This window comes from Vanellus vanellus (assembly GCF_965231255.1).
Source record: "Vanellus vanellus genome assembly, chromosome: 1".
Taxonomy (NCBI): domain Eukaryota; kingdom Metazoa; phylum Chordata; class Aves; order Charadriiformes; family Charadriidae; genus Vanellus; species Vanellus vanellus.
The window spans coordinates 152032283-152059193 of NC_138905.1; the positions used below are offsets into that span (position 1 = coordinate 152032283).

At 41.5% G+C, this 26911-nt stretch overlaps 1 protein-coding gene across 2 annotated transcripts in view; it reads left to right on the plus strand.

Moving 5' to 3' along the window:
* The first annotated feature begins 20617 nt into the window (after positions 1 to 20617).
* Positions 20618 to 26911, plus strand: part of MRPS9 (mitochondrial ribosomal protein S9) — a 36747-nt gene continuing 30453 nt past the window's right edge. For both annotated transcript variants that reach the window (XR_014270524.1, XM_082498812.1), the window contains exon 1: positions 20618 to 20692. Coding sequence is in view for 1 of the 2 variants with exons in the window: in XM_082498812.1 (XP_082354938.1) it covers positions 20630 to 20692 (63 nt within the window). In the remaining variant the exon portion in view is untranslated. The remainder of the gene's footprint in view (positions 20693 to 26911) is intronic.

Below are 26911 nucleotides of genomic sequence, written 5' to 3' on the forward strand. Positions count from 1 at the left end.
CAGGAACATCTACAAAACTGCCTGACTCACTCAACCAGGACAGAAAAGAGAACAGCCTTGCAATGCCTTATGCTGTTTCTTGAACATTGGCTATCTTAATGGGGTCAGCGGTGACATTTGTCTTGAAAGACATCCAGTAAGGAGGAAAGTTCTCACACGGTCTTCCTCACAGATGGTGAGACCTGCCAGCAGTTTTACGGCTCAGCAGTGAATGGCTCTGCAGCTGTACGGGCATACCTGCTGGAAGGCTGCCCGAGTGATACAACCAACACGTGCGTCAAAAAACCCCCGGCGCCGCTGGTGGGTTCCTTTGTTTAATCTTCCTCCAGCAAACAAAAAGTGACTTGGCTTCAAAACAATGGGAGGGAGGGAGAAAAATAAGGGGCGAGGGTGCTACTGAAAGATTTAGTTAAAGTCTATTCTTCTCTGGTATTTCTCAGAGTAGGGGTCAATGGTTTAAGTACAACAGGCTTGATTCACTGCCTGGATGAAGCAGATGGGGCAGACCGCCAGGCAGCAGCTTCCAAATAAAAGATGCAGAGGGCAGCTTTAACTTTTCTCGCAAACCAAAGGGCCATTATAATAGTGAGAAAGTGGGACCTGACCCTACTCAGCCTGCACTTCCATCTGCTCCCGGGAATTCTTCGTGCAGCAGTTTGTGTCAGAAGGGCCAGCTGAACCGGCCCTCTGCTCCTCCGCCAGCGGCCTGGAGATCCAGTACAGGAACTGGCAGACAAGACTTCCCGCACAGGTGAGTACAGCGATTGCCTAATACCATCCAGCCCCCAGTTGTCTTATACCTTCACCTGGAGCCCACATTATACTGCAAGATGAGGTGCTGCACCAGCAAATCACAAAAGATGCTCTTGCCTAAGAGAGGAGACAGTCTAAGCATGGAACTGGAGACATCAGTGGGAACACGGACATAGGGAAACACAAAGAGTGAGCTGACATTGTTCAGTATCATGGTCAGGAGCCAGTTGCCTGATTGCTGTTATGTCTGTTGCAGGCATCACCATGATGCTTTCAAAGCAGGGAATGAGGTGATGAGGAATGAGTTCCTCCCAGGAGAAAGCTTGAGCGAAAGGGTGAAAGTGCTTATTTGGAAGTGTGGTAAATGGGCAGTAACTGCGGTCTCATTGGACAATTAGATGCAAGAGTCAAAATAATGGCAGTGCTGATAGGTCAAGTAGGAATAGACAGTGAAGATCCAGGAAAATGGAAACAAGCAGTTTGTATCAGTTGCAATACAGGGACCAAGAGGGGAACCAGAAGAGAGAAGCAAAAAGATACAGTCAAGCTGCAGTCTAAAAGGATTATTTTTTCAGTAGAAGCCAAAATGTATGTCAGTGGCACTCAGCTTTCCATGATTTGACTGTGATGCTTGTACAACTATTATTCATGACAACTTTCCCTTCTCAAACCTGGAAGAGACCCTAAGAAATCCCTTGGTGACCTGATAGAGGAGTGCCTGGAATTAATACGCAAAGACAGCTACTTCTTATTGAAGTTTTTAGCATCAGTGGTCTCTGAGCATCACAGTTGGTCTACAGAGGACCATGTTATATACCTTTTCTAGATTTTTAGAGACCCTGGCCTTGAGCTACTAGCCACCCATGTTGTTTCCCAAGCCTTTCCACAGCTCAAGTAATGAGTATGCATAGCCATAACAACATGCAGATCTGATGAAAGGGCATTGTACACATTTCTACCCCATGTATGGAAAAGTGAGAATACATTTTTCCATGTCTCTTTGGGCACATATATTATTAGACAGATAGACTGACAGACAAATAGATAAAAACAAACCATTCCACATATTGTATGTCCAGAATTTTCAACTGTCAGTAGTTATCTGTATTCCCATAAAACCATTTTTTTATTTGCTGATTCATAACTTTTTCAGTTCTTTCACACCATCATTTGCTTGATTCTTGAGTGTCTGAACAAGCACAGTATAACTGCCTTTCATATGTCCAATATCTAACAATGCCTTTGCTTTCAGCCATGAAGTTTCCTAGACACCAAAACAAAGCATTCTTCTCATACATCACAAGCTAGGCAGTTAGTTCCCACATAGTTCCATGCTCTGCTAATCCAGAAGAAAACTACACTTGTCCAAGTCCAAAGGGATTCTAATTTGGGACTCCTTTTTTCCATGGGAGTTATGTATGGGCCAAACCATAGATATTCAGCCAGGATGTAGAAAAAAGCGCAACCGACATATACAGGGCCAGGAAAAGAGAACAATGATGGAGCAGTCTGATTCCGTCGTCCAGGGACAACAGGGATCCCGCGAGTGTGTAAAGTCGTCATCTCTGTCTTCTGCCCTGCCCCTGCACCTTATCATCAGCGTGTAATTCTTCAATTATCCCTGGGCTGTTGTAATGAAACGTTGGCTATTTTGTTTTCAATGGACTTTGAAGAGCTGGCTCAGAATGTATGCATGGCTGATAATAAGCCATAACTATAAAAGCAATGAAAAACCCAGAAGGCGCTAGTTGTGCAATATAGTCCCGTGAACATATCACACCAGAAATCCTAATTCTGCAATTTCCTGAGGTAATTTCAACCATAGAGTCTTCACATTACATTAAAAGTCCTCTTTGTATAACACCCAGGGTGGGGTCAGCAACTATAGCAGGAACTGAAACGTGGGCTTTTGGGCTTAGTGACTTTAATCTCTGCTGCCTGACCCTAAAGATGCCAGTCGGGAGAGACACGGAGTGCGAGCGTGGGTTACGGTAGCATATTCTTTCGTCGTCTGCTACTCACACCCTTATTTTCACAGCAGAAAAGGAAGATCAACAGGCCTGAAGGAAATTGGATGCAAGTGTTCCTGGACTCAAAATAATAAGGCTTATTTTGAGTATTAAGACACGTATGCATACACGGGGGTTGGTTGTGAGGAGAAGAAAAATACTCAGCATGGGTGTTAAGGGGAGAAAAACAGTGTCTGCTTTGACGGTGCCCTCTTCTGCACCCATCCATATTTTTAAAGTTCTTTAGAATCAGGAGAAGAGCATCTGTCTGTCATCCATTTCTACATAGCGGTGCTTTGCTGCTAGGGGCAAGGGTCATCCTAGCAGATGTCAGCCATCGTGGTGATGGGAAAAGTAGGATCTTTTTTTAGGTGAGAGGAGTGAGTTTGTTAATAGAGAATAAAAGGCTATGAATAGAAATTAAAAAATATTTAACTGAGATTTCATTTATGACATCTAAATTATTGTATTAATAAAAGTAGATTGTATTTTGATTGTGACTGAATAAGAAACATACCGTGTGTATAAGGTATATAATCAGTTTAATCACATGCTGATCCCAGGACAATCTCATCCCAACATTTTATGAAATTACAAATAACATATAGTGCACACAATTCTTCATAGTAATTTAAATGTCACTTTGCTAAATGAACTTGAAGACAGATTTGCACTTCTTGAATACAGAATCATTCCAATATTAATTTCTATTTTTTCCATTACTGAAAGATAATTTTATGCTAGAATTTCAAATACTTAAATCCAAAAGGTTCACTAATTCTGCTCTCAGCTTTTGAGTTTCAGCAGTACCAAATTCAATTGGAAAGCTTGCTAACTACCTTTATCCTTCTACCTTGAACCTTGCTTTATCTGCAGATGCACAAAGCATTGCAAACGTCTTACAGCAGTTCTCTACCAGTCTGCCCCAGCCGAGGCAGCTCTTATTTCCTGCAGGATTATTCGTTTATTTCGAAGAGGGATGATACAGAGGTTATCATTGTGCAAACTCACAGCTCCTCCACTGAGAACCAAAGAGAGCTTATCTAAACCATAGATGTTATGAACATGACAAGCCTCAGGTTCCCGTACGGCAGTCCACCTGAGATCCTGACCCAGGGCAGGGTTGCTCAGAAACATCACCTGAGCAAGAAGCAGAAGACTGAGGTCTGGTTTTACCCTTCCAGGTATGTCTCTGTTCCTGTTTATTGCTGGTTGACTTCATGAGAAGAAATCCATTTGACATTTTAAGATTTACTTTCTTGGATACATAGGTTCGAGCAGCTGCTGCTAACCTCCCCTACAGTTTTGAAGCCAGTTTGTTTTCAGTCAAGCTAAACCTTAGAGCCAAAACTGTCAAACTTGGGTGACTACATTCCGCATAGAGACATGAAAGCAATTGGCCAGATTTTTGAAGATGGAAAACGTTCAGAGTTTGCATCAACTCACCACCTCCAAAACTCAGGGCATTCATTTAGGTGAGCAAATATGTATTTAGATTCCCAAACATCGATTCCTATTTGGAAAGGCTGGCTAGTATTTTCGATTTCATTCAACAATGAACTGCCATGCTTACTAACCTGTCCTGCTAACAGTTACCTTCCTGCTAACTAATACCTGTTTTTTTTTTAACTTTGGGGGAGCGAAGATACACCTTTACTGTAATTACTAAGTTTCATACATAGAGGATAGGTAGAATGGGGTGTATCACAGAACAAAGCTCAGGAAAATATGCAGAGAGCCACCCTGAGCAAGCACCCGACCTCGAAAGCATGCGCATCCATGGGGCACCCAGGCGAGCTCATCCCGAATCTGACATGTTATTGTCACTAAGCAGATCTGAGCAATACACAGAGTCTTGCTATACTAGATGATCGGCGTCTTACTGTGCAGTACTGCAAATCCCCAATGCAGGAACATCTCTGCAAAGCTAACTTTAGCTTAAATGTTGCCCAAGTTTAACTCATACATAGGATCTGAGCTTCAGCATGGTGAAGCCTGTAGCGCTAACTGGCCGGCCCGCTAATGGATGCAGTCTAACAATTGATCTCCCTGTAGCGGGGACATATGTTTGCTCCATGGGAAAACTTCAAGGATATACAGTCCTTCAGTGCCTTCTGCTCATCTAAAGAGGTCAGCCTTTTCTTATAAGCAATTAACTGGGGATGCTTTGTTTTGTTTTGTTTTGCAGCTTGCTCCAGTAAAGAAATCCATAGGATGCCCATCCACAACTCTTAGCATTACACACAAGCATAGGGTGGACAAAACAAACTCAAGTGTTATTTCACAGTGTGGTTGCTTTCATGCAAACAGAGCTAATACAAACGGAGTAATTCAAGCATGGATAATTCATGTTAACTCTTCACTGAAGACACATCCATCAGTGGTGCACGGGAAGTGATTTTACCCTTGCTTTGTTTTCACTTAGTTTGCTAATTAAGAGAAGTTAATCTAACCAAGTTTGAACTGGGTTCAAAGTGTCAGCCTCAGGGATTTTTTTCTAGTATACATAGATCAAATAAAATTGATCGATGTAAACTTTTGGAACTTTTCTAGTGAGGACAAGATCAAGTGCAAATATGAGCACTGACTGCAAAAAATAGATTCCAGAGCTTACAGTGCCTCTTTATGTGACGTCTTATACTTTTATATCATATGACCATCTGCAGCTAAGTGGAGATGGCCATCCAACAAAGGGATCAGTCAGGTCACTGAAATATGGAGTTGCCCTTTGCTTGTATTTGGATAACTCTGATGGATAAAACATTGTTCAACATTGTTCAGGAACGACATCAAACATTTTGCCTCCATACACAAAAAATTGCAGTCTAGACTGAGAGGAGACTTTCAGCATCCTTGTTTTCTTCTCCATTTTGCAAAAAATTCTCTTTGAATTCATTATTAAATGAAGGCATTTAAAAATACTAAACCAAAGCTGCACTTCAAACTCAAACAAGGATGAAGTACCAGTGGAAAGAGGAAGGACATTTTCCTCCTTTTACTACCGTACCTACAGTTTTTGAAGGTGATTAACTATAGTATGCTCTAATATTAAAAGGATTTTTAAATGGCATTTTATTGGGAGGATTCCTGATTTAAAGAGGTGCTTCAGGAAGTAATCAGCTGTTTTACTATCCTGTTGAGATAGCTATCTCTGTGCCACTGTAAGCTCAAGTAATATTCATATCAGTATAAGCAATGTTATGGCATACAATCTCAGAATAAACTGTGTGGAAAGTGGTTTCTAACATTGCATCATCTACATAGTAAAAAATATATGCCATTAATAGAATGTACTTACAAAGACAACAAACAAATATCACGGGTAGGCTGCCTAGGAGAAACAGGCTTTATCACTCTGCCATCATCCTATTCCTCTAACCTAATATAATGAAAATAACTTTGATGAGTCAGTTAAGAACACGATTTCAGAATAAAAACGCTTGGGTCTTCTTTTTCTGTGCCAGTCTACAAACATCGGATCAACTGCCTCAGCCTTTAAACTGCTCACCTTGTGTCACACTGCATCAACCAAAATAAGCAGAGGGACTTGTGCTAGATGGAAATGTCTTCTTTAAAAAGGAGGAGTCTGGCAGGGGGTGAATTTCAGAGGAGTTTCCCCAAGTTTGGAAAGCATTCCCTGTACTGATTGGTTTATCCAGACTTTTTTGTTTGTTTGTTTCAGTCTGTCCTTACGGATTTCAGAAGCTAGTTGTTCTACCAGGCCTGACAACAAAGCTCTGAAAAAGCCCCTTTTTAACTCTAAACATCACCTAACACATCCAGAACCTAAAAACTCTAGCAATGCGCTCAGTCCAAAGATCATGAGGAAACCATTCTGACCTGCTACCTACGGTGGCCCAGTACTGATGAAAACACCGTCAGTTCCTGAGGAGAAACAGCTTAATTCATCTTATTCTAAAGCTATAGTATTCCACTTAAATATACCAATGAAAGGATTGAGTCCAAGAGGCGAAGTGTCTAGTAGCTGTATCCTGAGAAAATAACTCAGATCTTGTCTGAATTGCATGAGCTCTGGGAGTGTGTGCTACCACCCAGCTCCCCACGGATCAGGGCATATGTCACCTCACCTAGTGTTAACCACCTCTGCATCTCAAGGGAGACAGTCATCCCCTTCTAAGCCCAGGCCACCCAGCCTGCCGCATAAGGAGAACATCTCCCAGCAGAGGCAATACCTGTGCACAGCGACCGCAGTGTCAGCATGAGAGGGAATCTTAAAGTTGGTAGAGGTTTTCTCCTAAATATGCCTGAAGCCAGGGCGAAGAAGATCCCACTCCTTGGCCTATGTCTACTTCAGCAGAGGGCAGGAGAGAAGCAGGCAGAAGGCAAGGAAGGTCTGGAGTGGGATGAAGGAGAAAGGAAAGAAGAGTGCCTGAAGGAACTAGAGAAGGAAGCCATGCAGACTGCAGGACTGCGCTTGGTGGGTTTGGTTCTGCTAGTACGCATCATCTGGCAGAGCAGCAGGCAACTTAAACCTTGGCGGCCACTTGGGGCTGAAGCAATGTCAGGTTATGCCGTGGTGCCCTGCTACACTGCATGCAGTCCTGACAGAAAGGTTCACCCGAGACCTGCTGCGCCATTCTGGAAGCTGCTACTGGCTTCAGTGATGCAAGTGATTCTTGGGACTCTTGTTATTGAGCCAGTCTCCAGGGCTATATACTAACAAATTAAACAGTGTCAGGGGAAGTTCCTGGGCAGGGGAAGTCCGTCAGCTGTACTGTACAATTACACTGTTAGAATAGTTCCAGACATAGCTTTGGTCTGTGCCAAAGAGGACTTTGCCAAGCATAGTTCAAGGATAAGTACAGCCCTGGCACCACTTCCAGCAGGTGGTTTGGATGTGGCTGCCCTTTGCTGAAGGGTAAGAGCTTTATTAATATAGTTGCAAGCCACTTTGTGACAGTTGGCCTCAGTGCCAGAACAGGGCTCCAGGATGCTTCGCCTGTCACCAAACGTAGCCTAAGCGCCTGCCAACTGAAGACATAGCCTCCACAGAAATTCAGAACCAGATGTGAGATGTTGTCCCCCAAAGGTCTGGAGATACTGAGAGTGTAGATGATGAGCCAGGCCACTTCACTCACCCTCAGAACTCCAGGGCACTCTTTGACTTGCTTCTGCAGAGCAATACCTCATCCGTGTGCGCTGCTGTTAGCCTGAGGAACATTTGTTGATGAAAGTAAGGTAAGTATTGCTTTTGGTGGTACCAGAAATGGAAATGGAAGCACCACGGAGCATGGGATTGCTGCTGTTATAGGCAATGTGAAAATGAAAAGGATTATACATCTTCCCACTTAGGCACTCATTTCCATAGCTGTAATTTTCACATGAAAGGGTATGTACTCCTGCAGTCTTAACTTCCAGTAAACACAGATATGGTTGTTAATAAATTTATACTGGGGCCCATAGAAAGTACAAATCATGTGCCTTACTACTATGCAATAAACCTCCTGGATTCCTTTTATTTAATTAATCAATGTATAGGGAGATTTTTATTTTAACATCAAGTTACTCCTTAACTACTAGAGCTCACTCCCTGGAGACAAATATCCCCAATTATTATAATTATTATATAGTTCAGCTTCTGCAAATTTTATATTATGCATTTAACTTTTGGCATCATAAAATGTGAAGTGCAAGGTACACATGATGTGCCTTCCTGCACAACTTAACAGTAGGATTACCTAGCACTTTTTGTGCTCCTGACACGGAATTACAAAAACACTAGTCATTCTTCTCTGTTACCAAAGTAAAAGAAAACATTTGTTTGCTTCAAAAACAACTGCTATAAACCATTCCTCCATTATAGTAACAATTCAAAAACTGTATACTCAATTTTTAGAAAAATTCCCAATAAAATTCCTGAAATCATCCTAACAGGCTAATTTGTGAACTTTTCTTTGAGGGCTGACATGTATAAAAACTTCACAAACAAAAGTCTTCTGCCTATAGATACATTCATTCAACTTGTCTGACTTTCTTCTTATTTATTTTTAATAGGTAGGAGCTATCTGTGTTACAATGGCACTGACATACCAGGACTGCTCCCAGCAATGATAATGTATTAGATGCTTTCCAAGAAAGAATTGTGTCTCTGCAGCTTCTAAATGGTAGCCTAGTTGGCAAACAAGTTATTCAGGAAATTCACTTTCTGAATACACTTATTCTCCCGGGTTTTCTTCGAAAGTTTTTCTAGATGTTTACTTGAGGAAAAGTCAGAATAGATAATTGTTGGAAATCTAAAGATAATCTTGCCACTTGAAACATTGGATTGCATTTTCAAATTGAATATAATTAATCTGTATTTTGCACTTTTGATATTAGATGCTTAGGTTAAGCAACCTAAGGATGTATTTAAGAAAATGTTTTGGTGCATTTATGAACAAGAGTTTTTATCCTCAGTTTTGTTTATTTAGGTGTTTTGGACATACACTATAGCTTCCTTTCTGCCATATGCTTCTGTCCCACCATCATCCGTTTGTTTTCACTCCTGAATATATATTTGGAATTGTCACTTAAGAGAAAGCCTGTTTCGTCAATGTCCTTCTGTGTTCTACTTCATTCAGATCTGCTTCTTTTATTTCTATATCTTCACCTTCATTTATTTACATATTGACTTAGAAATTCTTTAAACCTTAACTAAGAAAAAAGACAGACATCTTTACTGGTTTGTGTTAGAATCACTCATAATATACTATTTATGCCATTGCAATAAAAGAAATTTAAAAACCAGATTTTGATCTAAATCAAGAAAATCTACCACAAATCAGACCGTAATAACAGCTTGTTAGCAGAGAGTGAGAACATTGCTGTGGCACAAAAGTTTCTAGATTTTTCCAGGACAAGTAAAACAATGAGATAGTGGTATTAAAAGGAAGAATCTTCAGCTATGGAATATGGAGGAAGGTTCAAGAATGTGGATTCACTTGGAGCTACCCAAAATATTAACATATTCCAACAGTAATGTTTTTATAGATTAAAATCATATCAGGCAGTCTAAGGAGAAGTTATTCAGAGAAGATGAACCATCTTCCTATAAAATTGGTTTTAATTCTTTGAAAACATTTGGCTTCCATCTGCTAAAAATTATAAAACAAGCACAGAATAGGTACAAAAGACAGAATATTAATTACTCTTTTTATTCTTGTCTTTGATTTATGGATGTGATCTTATTTGTGTTAGCATAAACTAACGCTATATATGTCAGTGTAAACAGTATATTTTTAAGTAGAAAGAAGATACTTCACTGCCCACTCCCTTTTACGTCTTCTCTTTTGGGTCAGCCTGTTCAGATATCTTTAGTAGGATTCAAAGAGGCTGCAAGTTGCTTATATGCAACTTCAAAGTGTAAATCAACTATTTATTGGCCAGCAGCCACAAAAGGTAGCCAGGACTTAACATTTAAGCATTAGTGTGCTCACCACCCTGACAAGGCACCTGGTGACTCTCTGCTGGCCGGGCAGGCATCAGTTGCACGGGGAAAGGCTGAAGTCCAGGGTTCCTGAGGATGGTCCCTGAGCACGCCACAACTGCTGTCCTCCATTGTGAGCTGAAAGTCCCTGGCATGAAAAAATTCCATTATCTGATCCTGGAAATGCTTAGGACTTGGTTTTGAAATCCCTTCTTGGGGTGAATGATGTTTAATCGTGTGCTGTTAATGGTAACAGCTTAGTTCACCAAGTAAGAAGTTCTTTAAACAAATACGGCAGCAGAATTTTGGCCTTGGCTCAGTTCTGAAACGAATTTCAAGGGATAGAAACTCCCCACCTTTGCAAATATATTCAGTTACTCTCTGCCTTCAATGACAACATCTGTTTTCTCCCAAAGATCACTATTCTCCAGTTTCTGTTCACAATTCAGGTTCAGACTCTTCAAGTTCAAAAAATGCAGTGCTATTTATCTTCAATTTTGTTATAATCTTCCACTCTACATTTCCATTAATTTGTTTCATTGACCTTAAACTTGACTTCAAAAGATTCCTAAATTTTACATGTTTCTGAATACCATATTTCCTACCACTAACTGCAGTGCAATTACTCAGTGATAATGACAAGCTGTTCTATGCATTCTAACAGCTAAAACATACATTACCATCATCTAGAATTAAACCTTAACGGAGAGATTTGCCAAATATTGCAAAGAACATTTGAGAATCTGTGATGGTCACCTAATATTTGAAAAGAGAAGACTCACTCAGATATGTTGATTCATTTTGCCAGATTTGTTCTACTACAGGAGTAAAGAGCAAAACATATATCATCTGATTTCCAGTGTGAAGATGAGAAGATGAAAATTTGTTTTCTCTGACAAATTTCAAACAATTCCAATTTTGTACATCAAATATTTGCATTAATCTGAGAAAAAATCTGAAGAGCAATGTGTGTTTGCGAACATTCTCAAAATAATTAGAAGGTGCTTGGCTATAATATGCTGGCAGAGTGTAAAAACCTATTTCAATAAACCTAAATAAACAATTTAAAGTGACAATTAAACTACATATCATTTGCAGAAAATTTAAAACTGAAAAAGGCAAAACAAATTTTGTTTCCCCAAGACTCATTGTGTGGCCAACTGTTTGCGAGCTCCAATAAGGTGTTAAAAAATTGACCTGAGCACTATCCTGAGTGTACTCTACCAAATAATTCCTCATTTAATTTCATGTTCTTCAGTGTATTGTCCATTGGATGAAATGGCACTGGGACGAACCCCGCACCAGGAAGCTTTCTTATTTATAACTAAACTACATATCTGTATTTCTGAAAACACTCTATCAGCTTGAGTAAGAGATATCATTATCAGGTCGAGATGAAGGAATAGCCTGACAAGATAGGAGGCAAAATGTCCATATCAAGGCAAGAATAATAGCCCTATCAAGAAAAGTGGTGGGAAAAGGATAGATCCAGGCATGTAAGCAATATCTCTGCCAGCTATATCTCTCAATCCTTCACTTACTCAGATGTCAAGAGAAAGAACTTCTAGTACAGGAGAAATAACCAAATGCCTAACCAAGAAAGAACTCTTTGAATATTATTCACACGAGTAAAGTTACTCATTTATTTGAGTATTTTCAAAATCAGACCTTTAATGACAAATGGATCAAAAAGCAGTATTTTTCTCCTGAAGAGTAACAACACTGGCAGTTTGTCAGGAAAGCACTTTTAAAATTCAAAGTAACCTTTCTTAATTATTCTACTCTTTAGTTCTCACACATGGAATGACATTTGCCTGTAGTGGGATTGAAGTCCTGCCCTTAACAGCTGCTGGTCCCAGAACTGCTAAACACATGGTCATCTTATGTTCTCCTATTTTAGCAGAATGAAAATCCAAGGAAAAGCCATCTAGACAGGATTTGATCCAGCAGCCACAAGATGAGTGTCATAGCTTCCATAGACTCAGGCAAACCAGGTGAGTAAGGTCAAGCCTGCATAGGTCAGAACAGTAAGGTACAGAGCTGTCCCGGAAGCATGCCAAAAAGCAAAACAGCAAATGATGTCATCTATTGTGGACAAGTAAGTTATACTTTCCCTCAAGTTCTGGTGCAGTGCTAGATTTATTGGAATGGAGGGGGAAGAGTGCTGATAGGACAGTCACACAGAAATATAGAAGAGAGGCAAAGAGAAAAAATGTCTATCCTATTGATCCCACAAAAAAAGTTATATGTAGTTGACTCCTCTCCCCTTTTATTTTTCGTGTTTGAAAGTGCAGTGTTTTATTTTGAATAGTATCACATTTTCCCTGACAACTCCACTCTCAAAAAGATTTTTTTCTGAAGGTTCCTCGCATAAAAAAATGTATATTTCTTTCCATATTTGCTCATATTCCAACAGAACTCTTAATGAAACTCTGTTTGATTCTCTTTTTTTAATAAATCCAGAAGAGTGGAAAACTAGAAATCACATCCCAGGGGACAGCGAAGTCCTCTCCCAAGAGATATTTAACAAGCTTTTTCATTTTGCTTTACTTTTATTTAAGTAAAATGAAATAATTTAATGTGATCTGTTTTAATCCTATCGTATATCTAAGTACAGATTGACCTTTCCATGTAACTTTATAAATGACTGAGAAGGCTTGGCCAAAGAGACAAAATGTCTGGCATCCTTTAAAATAAGCTGGAGCCTACTTACCTCCGCAAGGTTCAGCATAATTTGCTGCCAGCCAACCATGTTCAGGTTGATTGTGGCAGCATATTATAAATGATACATGACTTGTGTCATCAAGAAGTAAGTAAATCAGTCAGTTTGTGACTACGCTCACAGGAGTTGGAGATTCCTTGCCTTTTTCCCCCCAAAATTTGCAAACTTTCTCCCTTGTTTCGCCTCACATTTTGAAACAGAAGTATCATAATCTGAGAAATACAGTTGCTTGCTGCAGATGTTCAGATTTAGGCTGACATGCAGCATTAAATTCTCACATGTAAGGAGGTGATGATTCAGGCAGTTTCTACAGATACTTATAATAACCTTAATTATGTGTGCTGTTTCACGAGTTAGCTCCAGACTGCATCATTTGCCCTCATAAGTGCTTTCTTTGATGGTTGAAGACAGCAGAGCAAGGGATGCCAAAACAGAGACTGCCTTTCTAACTGCAGGTCAGATGGCAGAGAAGAGAAAGCATTCAAATAGCACTTCCTACTCTTTTCAGGATTACTTCCTTCAGTTGGAACTTGGCCCACAGTGGTCAATGGCAGACAGGTTCTCCAGGTTAACATAAAATGCCTGGAGGCAAAACTATTTTCCAGGCACCAGCCTAGCTCTCGGAAAGCACACTACTACTTGTGAATTCGGGTTAGCTCTTGCAATGATGTTCAAATGCTAAAGAAGCTTCCCGTGCTTACCTCCCCCTCCAACCATACGCCACACAGGATTATTGTGGACTAAGCTCTTCTACTTGTGCAGCGGAACAGGAAGGGATCTTTTCAAGGTGTCGCGCTGACTGGGTCTTCATGTACTGGCACCCACAGGGTAGACCGTAGGTAGTGCCTCGTCGCTGCAATAAGAGAGAAGCCAAAAAGAATGACCAGTTCTTTACTCAGAACATCTGGGGAAGACATCTGTGTTATGTTAGATACTTGGTTTTGCTGGACACTTTACAGCCTTGATATAGATTCAATACAGGCACATAAACAGCTTGTTTCTGTAAAGAGTTCTACAGCAGAAAAATGCAGATTATTTTCTTTATTATTTGAATATAATGGTCAGAAAGTAACAAGAGTACTTGGTGATTGTTTTTTTCTTAATCCAGATCCAATTTGTCAGTCTCTTTCCTTATTATTTCTGTGAAAGATGCATCGTATGTATTTCTTTAGACTTTCTAAATGATGACTTCTGATGACTCAGAAGCTTCTGCTGCTACGGCTGTTTTAAAACCTGAAATCTTTTAAGTCATACTTTCTTGTGCTTCGTTACTTCAGAGACTGGTCCAAAGCCTGTTGAAACAAAGCTACAGCTTCTTTTTCAGCTCTGAATTGGCTGACATTTTGGTCATACTTTTCATTTTGAGGGGAGAAGAAATTTAATTCTGACTAACCACTTTGTCCTCTTTAGAGCCAGATTAGATTTTTGGCCAAGGTGACCACGTCCTCAACAACCTGGTCCCCTCGTCAGGAGTAACGTAAGTGTCTGGGACCACCACACTCTATGGGATAGCGCTTGGTCATTGACCGTCATGCGCCCTGTATGAATTTTAATCCAGCAGGAAAGATGTGAGGCCACAAGAAGAGGCATCCCAGCCTTAAAACCAAAATGGGGCTTGCAGTCTGACACAGATACAGATACAGATGGAGTTCACAACCTCCAGCAGCGTCCATAAACTGTACATTGGCAAATCCCTCGCTGTGTCCCAGGAGGGCATGCTCTGAGATGTATTTTCTGGTTATCTGGTGAGGTAGACAGGACTTACAGTGTATACTCCCTATCTATAAATGAATCTTGAGAAGCATATACAATTTGAAAAACTACCGTTTTTCTCTATTTATTCTGAATATGTGTATGTCTCTAGTACTTAGAAAAATCAATAATGAAAAGTTTATAAATCTGAACAGGTTCAGTAATGGGAATAGCAATAAATTTCCTTCTGTGTAACGAAGAGATAAAACTACTACTGCTCTGTGTCTATGGATAGGGGAGATTATTTGTATTTCTGGTTCTATTTTGGGCTGTTCCAAGCAGCTGTGCTATACAGGGAATGTGGCCCTAATCAGTGCTGATGTGACTTGATCAAGGTCACTTCATCTCTAGGCCAGTCCTCAGGCCTCTTTTATTTAGCAGTATAGGCACAGCTTCTGGATATAATGTCAGCTCTGACTCAAAGTTTCTGCTAGGATCAGTAATGACATTAGTCTAATTATATAGAGACAAAAAAGTCTGATGCAAACCCTAGTCTAAATAACAGCTCCAAATGATTCTATTATTGAAATACTGAATCAGCAATAGCAACAGTGATAAACATATGGAGGCAAAGTGTATGGTAGACAAATGACAAAGACACATTACATAGTCTAAAAGCACTTGCCAACTAAAAATAGGCCCAGACACTGCATTTGGATCTCTTTGGGCTGACTCTGGCATCCATGTGGAATAAAACTATCTTCAGATGCCTCCAAATTACATCCATACAAGTTCTCTTTCTTTCTGAGAACTGTTTGTAAATTCAATGGGGGCTACTCAAGCACATAAATTATGGCGGAGCTGGAACACAATACCGCAGAAAAGAATGCTCCCCAAAATGCCTTGCAGTGCTCAATGATACCCATAAGCTGTGGAAAAAAAAACCCCAACCAACTAACAACCCTTGCACTGTGAAGAAAAGACAAAACAGATGCGGGGCTGTGATCCAAAGTGCAGTGAGGATCTGGGTAACACCTTCTTTCATGGAGAAGGAAAGCTATAGGAAGGAACAAAACGGGGGGCACTGCTTTACAAGCAAAGATCTCTGGCTATTTTTGATTCACCTTTACTAATTCTATACTCAATCCAAACCCCTTTCTCTATAAAATGAAATATGATACCTCTGTATTTTGTGTTGTCATGTAAATGTGGTTTTATTTTTATATTTGATAAATACTGTTGGAATAATGATTCTTGAAATCTCTCTCACAACAGACTTGACTGACAGCCCCCTAAGTGCTGTGCCTTTTATAGCGTAACATAATTGACAGCCCTTAGGTAGCTAGCGTATTCAGCCTACAAAATGGAGTGCGCTTGCTCCACATTTGAAGAAAAGTAGGCGCAATGAAATACTTGTTCTTATTATTAGCTTTTTAAAATAAAATTTATGTGTTTGCATTTAAAAAACCATGAATTCTGCATATATCAGCCTCAAGCATTTCCACAGTGATGGAAAAGATCAATGCAAAACAATTTCTGTGTCAAAAAGCACACACATGCCATAAAATATCTAGAAATTACTTAACTGGAACAGAGTTAAAATACTGCTGGATTCTCTGCATTTTTAACATGCTTTTTTTTTTTTTCACATACTGATCAGCTTCTGAAACACAATGCTTTCTGTCAAGCCACTCTTCTCCAGTGCTCTCCCTAGCCAAAACCTCAAGTTTTTTGTTGAACACCAGACCTGGGTGTTCCTATACTTCCCTGGGTCTAAAGAGAATCCAGAAAGTGCCCCTGGTTAGGCTCTGAGGAATGTTCTCAGCATGTGGATGCTGTGTCTAGCATCCTCAGACTCTGACACCCAACCACGCAGTCCCTGGTCGAGCACTGGTGATTGCTGTCCCTTTTGGCACAGGTGCCCCAGAACTTCAGCCAAGAAAGGCAGAGGGGAAAGAGAACAGAAAATTGTTTATGAGAAGAATAACACTAGTTCAGAACTCAAAACCAAATCTACTCTTTTATTTCTGTTAGGGAAAACTCTAAAAAACTTAAGCATCTCTTCAGAAGTGGATGTAGATTACGGCATCCTGAGAAGTCTTAACTCTCCAACAACTATTTGCTTTGTCTTCTGATTCGTGGAGTCCCACTCTCTTTGCTGCAGTTTAGATTGTTCTGTTGCATGGCAGCAGATCCTGCTACATCCTCCATGAAGTCCTGTCCTCTTCTCCTGCATAAGTTTCTTGTATGTCTAAGCTTAAGACACCGCCTTCGGCTCATTGCAAGTCAGGAGATTTTGTCAAGAAAGTATGCCTGTATACTTGCCCTGCCTTTCTACTCTTCTGTAAGCATCTATCATTGGCCACTGGTAGAGTGAAGCCATCAGGCCCAACGGACCTTTGGTCTGACCCAGTACTGCCATCCTTGCCATCCTGTCATCTGCCTCTATGAGGCAGTGAGCTGGAGATCCATACATGTCCATCACTGCCACTGAGACACCTGTTCCTCAAGCAACTGTTTTTCACCCTACCCATACCAATAATTTGAACTCATGCTATCTACAAATCCCATCTCTGATTACAAAAGGAAACCCCAGATCTCGCTGCAGGACTGCCTGCATGTAGGTCAGTAATGTAAGCAATCAGCAAATTTGGACTGAAGCTCAGCCTTAGGTTTGTGCTCAGGAATTTGCATATACTACAGATGTGCCCCTCAGGCTGTCCCCTGACCCATTCATGTGGCAGGCTCAGCCTGGTTTCCTTATTTTGCATTCAGTGATTTTTCATTTCAGAAACCTCGAGCCCCATAAAGAAGCACCATTTTCTTAATGTCAGGCTATCCCTCAAAGACAGCACTCCAGCTTTTATCATCCCAAATTACATGCTCACCCTCATTACCTAAGTCTCAAAACAAAACCAGGTAATGTGCTGCAGGCAACAGTCCCCAGTTCTGTGATTGCATAGAGCATGATTAGCAAGTTACATGAGTATATGGGTAATCAAGTTCACAATTTGAACAAGTCCCCAGAGTTGAACATTGCCCAGCTGGGCTCAAAAACGACATTCCTGCCACATGAGACTAAAGATCCGCAGAGAGCTTAGTGAAGCATCAGGGTAGTTTGCATGGATTAGGCAAGCATCTACAGTCTGTCAACTAAATGCAGAGATAGAAATAGAAGCCTTTTGGACTTAATCTTGCGATAAGTAGATTAAACATGGTTTTCTTGCATTTCCCTCCACCTCTGTCTTAATAAACTTTTGACAGGGATGGGGATGCAGGAGGTTGAGCATGTAAATAACTTCCGCTCATTTTTCTCCTACCTTGGCTTGTGCTAAAAACTGATTTTGAACTGGCGAACCCAGACTCCCGCCTTTCGAGCAGAAGTGGCAATCCTTCCACTAGAAGGAATCTTTCTGGGACACATTAGGCGTGCCCACCACGGAAGTACATTTTCCTCAAAGCATCCCAAGCAATAACTACATGCACTCGCATTTAGTTATATGATCAGTGCAGAAACCGGTCACCCAGGCATCTCGGTGGAAGAGTCTTCCAGTGACAAGCAAGCCCAGCTTGGCAGCAGCAGGACAGCTGGGAAATATACATGAAATTTGTGCAAAAATTTTCCACCTTGAAGGGGCAGCCATTAATTTCTAAGGACTGACTGCTCTGAAGATCCACAGCGTGGCCCTTGTCATTAAATGCTGGACTCCACATACACCAAGGTGCAATTTGTGAGAACAAATTTGTAACCTCAGACTGAAACCATAGGCTGTATGAACTCCCACGTCATTGAAAACATGCTCCAAACTGCAAAAGCATTTAGGATTTTTTTCACAGTGGGCAAACAAGTCGAAAGATTTAGGGAGTCAAGGCAGTTGGATTTACATCAACCAGTTTCCAAGTATAAGTGGATGGTATTTTATAGGTGGCCCTGGTCCTTGAGTTTAATTGACAATTAATTATATGTGGGGAATGAAAACTGTTCACTCCAGCAGCGCTTTGTTCCTGTAGAGCTGACAGGGGTGTGGGCTAACAATTGCTCAGCATGGTGAGGACCGAGGAACTCCTCCACTGCTGAACAAAGCCAAACCGCAGGGTGACAGATGGCAGATGAGAGTCACCACAGGCCTTGAAGAGGCTGTACCATCTCCGGCTTTCCCCACCCCTTCAGGTCTGCTGGCTGCTTCAGGAGGTGGGTCAGTGCGACTGTGACCCTAACCAAAGCCCCTTTTTCTCTTTTGGAGAAACAGCTGGTAACCAAATGCCATCCCTACACGCTCTGTGAATGAAAGTGCGGCTGCAGTTCCCAGTGCATGGCCAGGTGTGCACAGGAGAGAGACACTCTACCGCTCTCCTTCAGTGCAGCGTTCATTGCATTCACTTGCATGTATCCATGTCAATAAAACTACTGACATTTTCATTTTCACAGTTGGTAACCACAAGAATAAATGCACCTTTCCAGATGGCTTCTCGACCTCCCCACATGGGTGACTTCCCTTGCCCACAGTCAGCTTTCTTATACCATCTCTTTTATATCCCAGGGAGGAAATCATACTTGTCTGCATAGGGGGAAGCAAGAGCCACCTGTGAAAAAGTGATAAGAAAAACAAACCTGGAAAAGCAGAGATTCACTTCCAGAATTTCCTCTCAAATAATATCTGCTCCTAAAGAGAAGGTCCCAACAAGCCTAAAGTAGAACTCTTTTTAATTAAATTTTTAATTTATTTCCACTTTTCCTGTGATAGAAAACACTACTGCCAAAATCAAATCACATCTAATGGTATATACTACGTAACTTAGGCAAATGATGAAAACTTTCAAGGTCTCAAGGTTCAGCGTCCAGATTAATGTCACCTTGGGAGGTGATAGCATTGATACCAAACCCCCCTCAGCAAGAGACAACTGCTGCGTCTCTAAAAAATGGCTTTTTGCCATGGAAAAAAAAAAAACAGTGCTAGGGTGGAATATGCTTTTTGCTACAACTCTCCAGAGTAGCTGTGTTGCACCAGACATACTGCAATTTCCAACGCTGCCTGCTAAAATGGGAGTCTTGATTTTAGCCTTTTCCTTCAGAGGTGGGGTTCCCTGTGTTGTCCCAAATCTGGCTTCTTCCATCTAGTGTGCAAGAGCCAATCAATACACTGATTTGAGATACTTGCTTTATTCCAGTGCTGTGCAGAAAAAGGGTGCCAGGCGATAATTTGCAAAGCTAGCACACCTGTTAGGAAACACCTAGGGTCTTTTATACAAAAAGGTAAGGAAAATCACATCAAAATAGCTGATCGGCCACTTGCAATTATGTAACAAAAACCTCATTTGCACATGTCCCAACTTCTGGCTCTTTATACTAAGGTGGCCTTACATTTACATATAAAATCTCTTCCTAGAGGAGTGATTTTTAGTATTAAAATTATCTAACTATCAGCTACCCCTAGGTTACTGCTTAACTTTCTATTCCGTTGGGGCTCCACTTGGAACAATGACTAACTTCAAGATTGGAGTATTTACGTTTATGGGCTTTTTGGCTTACAGACTTTCTATTCCTGTTGCTCTGGTTTCAGAGTAGGCCATCACAGCACGGTAGCTCAATTTTTGGGTTTTTAACTCTTTTCCACGTCAGCCAGAGCAGCCCCCACCTTGGGTGGCAGGCACACGCCCGGGGCCTACCTCTCCTCCGCTGCGACCACACGCAAGCTACAAACCACCATTATGAAAGATCAGGCTGAATTTTAACAATGCTGACGCGTTTTAACCTTTCAAAAATACATCCTGACAACCCGCCCGCCGCCCGCTCACCCGCCCGAAACACAACCAAACAACCGCCGGCAGCCACTGCCGCAGAGCCCCACAGCACTGGTGAAGCGCGGGGGGCAGGCAGTGCGCAGGCGCGGCCCCGCCCCTCCGGCCCCTCCCGCCAATCGGTGGCGCTGGGGCCTGCGGCGGAGAGCTGCTGCGCCGCCTCGCGCTGTGCCTTCCTTTCCCCCGGCGGTGTGGGGCGAGGGAGGGGCGGGGCGCCGCGCCGCGGGCATGGCGGCGGCCGTTGGGCGCGTGCTGCGGCTGGGTGGCCGTTGGAGCGGGGCGCGCGCCCAGGTGAGAGGCGGGTCGGGCCCTTTCCCCGCCTGCTTCGTCCTCTGGGGGCCCCGGGCCCTGCTCGGGGGCGGGGGGGCTCCGTGCGGTGGTAGCGGGCGAGCAGGAAGGCGGCGGCGGCGGCGGCGGGTTGGGGGGGCGGGGAAGCAGGTGGCGGGCCGGGGGTGTCCTTGCACCCGGGGTGGCACCACGCGGGTTTCGTGAGGCCCCGGTTGGGGTGGGGGTTGTGGGGCTTGCTTCTGCCCCCCTGGGCGGCCCGGCCGGCGGGGCTGCGGCCTACCGGGCGCCGGCCGTGGGTGCACGGGGCTGGCGCCGAGAGGAGGCGGCGCCGCCGCGTCCGAGATAGCCCTTCCGTCAGCCGAGTTCGTTTTTCTTAATGTAAAGAAAAAGAGTAGTTAAGCCCTGGTTTATTATGTATATCGCTAGAATGAACAGAACCATGTATGGACCATAGCCAACACGGAAGTGAAGTACTTTAAGATGGTAGTATTTTAGATTGAGTTCTTGAGTTGTGTTTGACCAGCAGGTAAATAGATAACGACATCTCCCAGTTCTTGCAATGGAGAGAGAAACGCGCTTCACAGGTGCTGTAACTTCTGATTAAACAGAATTGCTGTTTGATTTGAGAGATACCAGTGTTCAGCTGATTGCAGTTTAATTAAAAAGTTTAGCCTCTCTCAGTATGGAGGACAGCCACCCTCTTTGTATAGGGGTATTTGATACACCTGTATATATATTTAATCAGTGACCAGCAAGTGGATGAAAAGGCATGCTGGTAACACTTCCAAGTTACAAAGTAATTTAAGATTAAGGGTTGAAGAGCTGTTCCCTGACTGAGCTAGGTCAAACCATGCAAGATAGATGCAGTAAGGAAATGAAAGGGAATACTGGAAGGAGCAATTTGAACTGTTTATATTGGTTACTTCTAGATTAACTTCACCCATTACGGATAAAGACCTGGTGCCAGTGTGGGTAGTTCTTTACACAGCAGCCAGAAATACATGCACTGAAGTTGTGCAAGGAATGAGAAAGAGAATATGGCTGAAGATACTCTAACACTTGATTTTGTTCTCAGTACGAATAGTTTGTGTTGCTTTGGTTATCCTATATCAAAGGTATGATCATGACAGTAGCTTAGTTTTCCTGGCTAGACACCTGCTTGAGTTTGAGTTGAAAAGTATTTGTATCGTAAACAAAGAAATGATCTCAGGAGTCACTGTACAAGGTAAAGCTGGAACGAGCCTTGAGAGATCGTTTGTCTGCTCCTCTCACCCCCAGAGGTGAGATCAGTACCTAAGCCTACAGCTACATATGAATCATCTGTCTGTGAACAAAAGGATGCGAAGGGAACTAGTGGGAGGCATTGCCCAGGAAACTTAGGCAACTCTTCTTTCCATTAGTTGTAGTTCACCTGTGGAACTGTTTGATGAGGGTGTTCAGGATACTAAGCGTTTATGTGAATACAAAAAGTAACTTAAAAAACTTGGAAGAAAATTTGACTGAGGACTGTTATAAGCAAGATACCAGCATGTCTTGGAACCATGAATTGCTGAAACTGGGGAAGTGTACTGAGAAAATTATCCCTATTTGTTTGTTCTCTCTATGTGTCTCTGATACCGGCTACTGTTGAGGACAGAGTAATAAGTTGACGTACCCTTGTTCTGACCTGCTACAACCATTTCTTCCATCAAGTACTTCTCCGTCCTTACTGTTAGGAAACTTTTTTATGATGCCTATCCTAGAAATCCCTTACTGGAGTTTAGTTCATTACTTCTTGTCTATCTTAGTGGGAGAAATGGTTTAATTTCTTCGTTGGTTTTTTTTTTTTTTTTGGTATTTGGAAGTGTCATGCATTGAGAGAGGAAATGGAAGAGAAACTTTGTAATTCCATTTCCCTTAGCTTTGACTGAAAAACAGATTTAGTTTCCTATTCTTCTAATAAACAAAACACAGAGACTTAGCACAATTTATAAAGAAAAAAAATTATCTAGCTTAGTTGCTGTCAGTCACTTCTGAGAATAGCTGTTCTCAGCAGAGGAGTTCAGAATACCATACATGCTATTTAATTTGATTGGCTTGGATACCTTATCTAAATCATTGTGGATGGTACATGTACTGGTATCAGAATGATCGTAGCAGTTCAATGACAGTCTTTCAGAACTACACGCTTGCAATGGAGTAGCTTTTTCAGCAGTTGTTAACTAAGTTAGAATTGAAGAGCTTCTTATTATTTGATAACTTGTGCCTCAAAACAACTGGATCTAAATTCTATTCCCCATTATGCACATCTGACACTTGCCATGTATCTATACATTTAGAGCTATCTTTTATTTCCATAGTATATAGTATAAGCAAAACTTAATACATAGATTTGGGCAAATATGCACAGAAAGCAGTTTTTCTGGGTGTGGGAGATGCAGTTTTACAGTTACCTGTCAAGAAACTTCATTTTGAGAAGTTTCTTCTGGTGAAATACTTTGTGAAATCAGGTATAAAAAGTAGTATAAAATCACTTACGCGTATTTGCTGACGCCTTGTGATACTTTCTGATGTGCTTTAAAAATGCTTCTTAAAACATAAACCTGATACTAGTTCACCTAATGAGTTTGTGGGCCCACTGAAATCTGAGATTATGTAAATATTATTTAAGTAAATCAATTAAAACAGCACACTAGAAAACCAAAACTTGCCTATTGAAAAAAAAAATAATTATTTAGAAACTCAGGATGGGTCCAAGTGTTTACATTCTGTAGGATTGCTACATAATATATGTTTTTTCTTGTGCAACAAGTGACCAGAAGACTGCTGTTGGTATCTTGTATGTCTGCTGGATTCAGTAGCACTAGCTGTGCCAGTCCTTGGAGGAGTGGGCACAGGGCACCTTTAGTCCTGCAGGCTGATGTGGTTGTACAGCTCCAGCTCTGCATCTCCTAGTGAAGTTTTATCCCAAAGACAACTTTTTAGTAAAAATTTGTTTGTGCACTGCATGGTTTTGGAAAAGGAGATGGTTGAAGTCTGCCAGCTTAGAGCATGGAAGCAGTAGAAAAACGTCCAAACTGCATGTGTGCCACATCAATTGGTGTAATTTTCTATTTCTGTAATTATGTTATGTTCTAAAATGGGCAACGTTTTCTTTTGAATTCAAGCCTCCTGTCCCTGATTCCCCGTTCCTCCCATTACAAAAGTACAGTAAGCTTAATTCCTCTGTTAGTGATACATGTTGATTTTATATCCATATAACTCCAGTGAAGCAAAATGAACAGGAGGAGTAAACAGACAGGGCCTAGTTATTTCTCTTCATGGAAAAAATAGTCCAGAGGAGTTGAAATTGTCTGAAAATGCTTATTTTCAATAAATTTTAGATAAGCTGATTTTCTATAAGTTTATGGTCTTCCTGGAAAAAACAGGATTTGCCAAACTGCTTTAATGCTGGGTTGCTCAGGAAGGAGTCAGGAGGGGAAGGTTAATTGTGTCAAGAAGTAAGGCTTTCCCTTCTCCCCTGTCCTGGTAGAAGTGTCTGTTATTTCAGGAGAACTGTTAATAACCATTATTATTTTAAAAATGGTGAGGCTGCTGTCTGCAGTAATGCTTTATGAAATGTGTAAGAAGTGAATGCAAACCTCTGTGGTTTCCTCTAGAAAGTAGAGGAGCATGCTTTCTTGTTTGACTGAAATGCCAGAAGCATTTAGCTGTGCTTTGCAGTTCTTGCCTGTACCACCCATGAAATAGTACTCTTATCCCAGAAGAGGTACCCAATACAATAGATATTAATTTGCATAAGAGGCTGTTTTCTAATTATGAACAGTTTGTGTGTCCAGGGACTTTTGATTAGTGACGAATTGAAACTAGGGGAGAATATGAATAGCTTGAGGGAAGGAGGACAAAAATGAGAAAATTACAATAGAAATTGACAGGAATAAGATGAAAGCAATCTTTTTTTAAAGTATTCTGTTTAAAGCATAGCAGAGAGAAAGTAATTTTGGGCCAAGTAATAAGGAATCATATGTTCATTAACAAGAATTACAAATAATTAGTTACTATTAAGACAAGTAAGACAGAAGATGAATTTAATTCTTTCCCGAGGAGTGACTAGGAGAGAAGAATAGGGAATGTGCAGAGATACTTCTGCTTTCCTTACTGCTTTCTAAGGAAATCACCAGAGCCTTGCTGTGGAAAATGTGTACATTTAAAATTTTGATTATTTTTCTTTTAATTCTATATATGTCAATGTAACCTCACAGAAAACATGACTGTGAAGAAAAAAAAAAAAAAGGAATGGGCAAACCAGGACTAGCATTGAATGTGATACATGTAAACTGTGGAGAAAACAATGCAACAACAGGCTCTTCAGCACCAAATTCTGCCTTGGAGCTATTTTAAAATCTTTTCTGGCAGAGGTATTGGTTGCTTTTCTGAGGTACATACCTTGGGGGCCATATCTTTATCTATGTCAGGTTGTAAAAGCATAGAGGGTCACTTCTTTCCATCTTGTGTGACCTTGTTATTCAAAGATTACTTCACCTTCTTTATTAAACCTCAATGAATTCATAGGACCTATACTGCAGCACAGGCATGTGCTATACGTCGGTTTAAGGCAGGACATTATAGTCTTTATTCCAAATTGAAATTTTAAGTGGGGTTGTTAGATTTTGTATATTGAAGCCCGAGATAGTCATGGACAGGTAAATTGATCATGAATAGGTGTACATACGTGCAGCAAATGGGATGCGTTGGACCAGTCCATCCTGGACTGCCAGTGTTCAGAATACTGTGGGCTGTGTGACAGTAAAAGAAAAGCCACGTTTCATTTCCTGTTCATGTAGGACTTGACCGTGTAATACAGAACACCCAAAGCTTCTAGTCACAGGAGCAGTTTGTGTAAGCTAACTCGTGTTACTAACAAAAGGCAGAAGTTCAATCTGCTTTTGTGTTTGTCTTGCAAATATTTCCATGTAATCTTGTTTTGATGAGATGTGTGTGTTTGTATCATTGTGGTTATAACGGGGTTTGAAGACTACTGTTGTATTTGTATTAGTTACAGGAAGATAGCAAGTATCTTATGCTCTTCATCTTAGCTTAAATCAGAATGGTAAAATCCACCAAAATGGTTAGCATGTCTAAAGCGTCATCTGGAGGACATAATTCCTGTGACTCGGAGAACATTTAATTATTTCAAAGTAGCTTTATTTTGTTGCTCATAAGAACCCTAACTAGTTCACTTTGTTGTGTGTGTTTGGGTTTTAATGTTTGGCTAAAGGTAGACTGAGGCTGCAGCTCCAGGAGCAGCAGAGGCAATTTAATAATTTGCTCAAAGAAATGAAGGTAAAAAGAGGACTCCTCCTCTGCTTCCTTGCTCCCAGTGCGTGGTTCAGCCACCTTCTCCTGTCAGCATTGGCTCTTCTCAGAGCCTTCTCTGAATTGCTTGGACTTAATAGCTCAGCAGAGAACTGGCCACTCGTTGGGAGGAAGCAGAAGTTAGTGTTCTGCCGTATTTAGGGAGCTGAGCTGGCTTGCAGAAGAGTCTGAGTGCCAGGGCTGGCACAGGGTTAGTGAAGGGAGTGGAAGAAAGCAGCAGGAGGAAAGCTAGCAGGAGTGGACTGTGAGATGGGCTCACTCTGCCTTGTGAAATGGCACTGTCTGCTCACAAAACCAAGCCGTGGCACGTTGAAGGGGCTGGAGAGGAGTGTTTCAGGGTACTATCTGGTGAACGGAACTGGGCATTTTTCTGCTTCAAAATTATTCTTTGTCTGCCTTTGCTTTCCACACACCCTTTTTTCTTGTGATTCCCTCCCCCCCCACCCACAGAAGACCACACAAATAATCAGTTCTCATTCAGTGTGTGGAATAATTAAGCTGCAGAGGACTTTAATACTAATGTTGGAGAGTCAAAATAGTGTGCAATATTGGCACTAGGCCAGAATTGGGACATTACAGCTCTGTCAGTGACGTTCCTGTTTGTCTGGCAGAGAGCTTGATTGAAATTAGTCATCTTCACTACTGATTGTCTTGATAGAAAAAAACCCAAACCTGTATCCCACAAAGATCAAAAGATAACTGTCCCCTGAGTTATGACTTCTGAGCTGGAACGATGCTTAGTAGTATTTGCTGCTGAGAACTACCCTACTAGTTTAATTGTTGTATCTGAGACAGTGAAGTAGCTTAAGAACCATTCTGGCACTGTGAACAAGGAAGAAGCACTCCAGAGCCTTTCCAGAGCCTTTA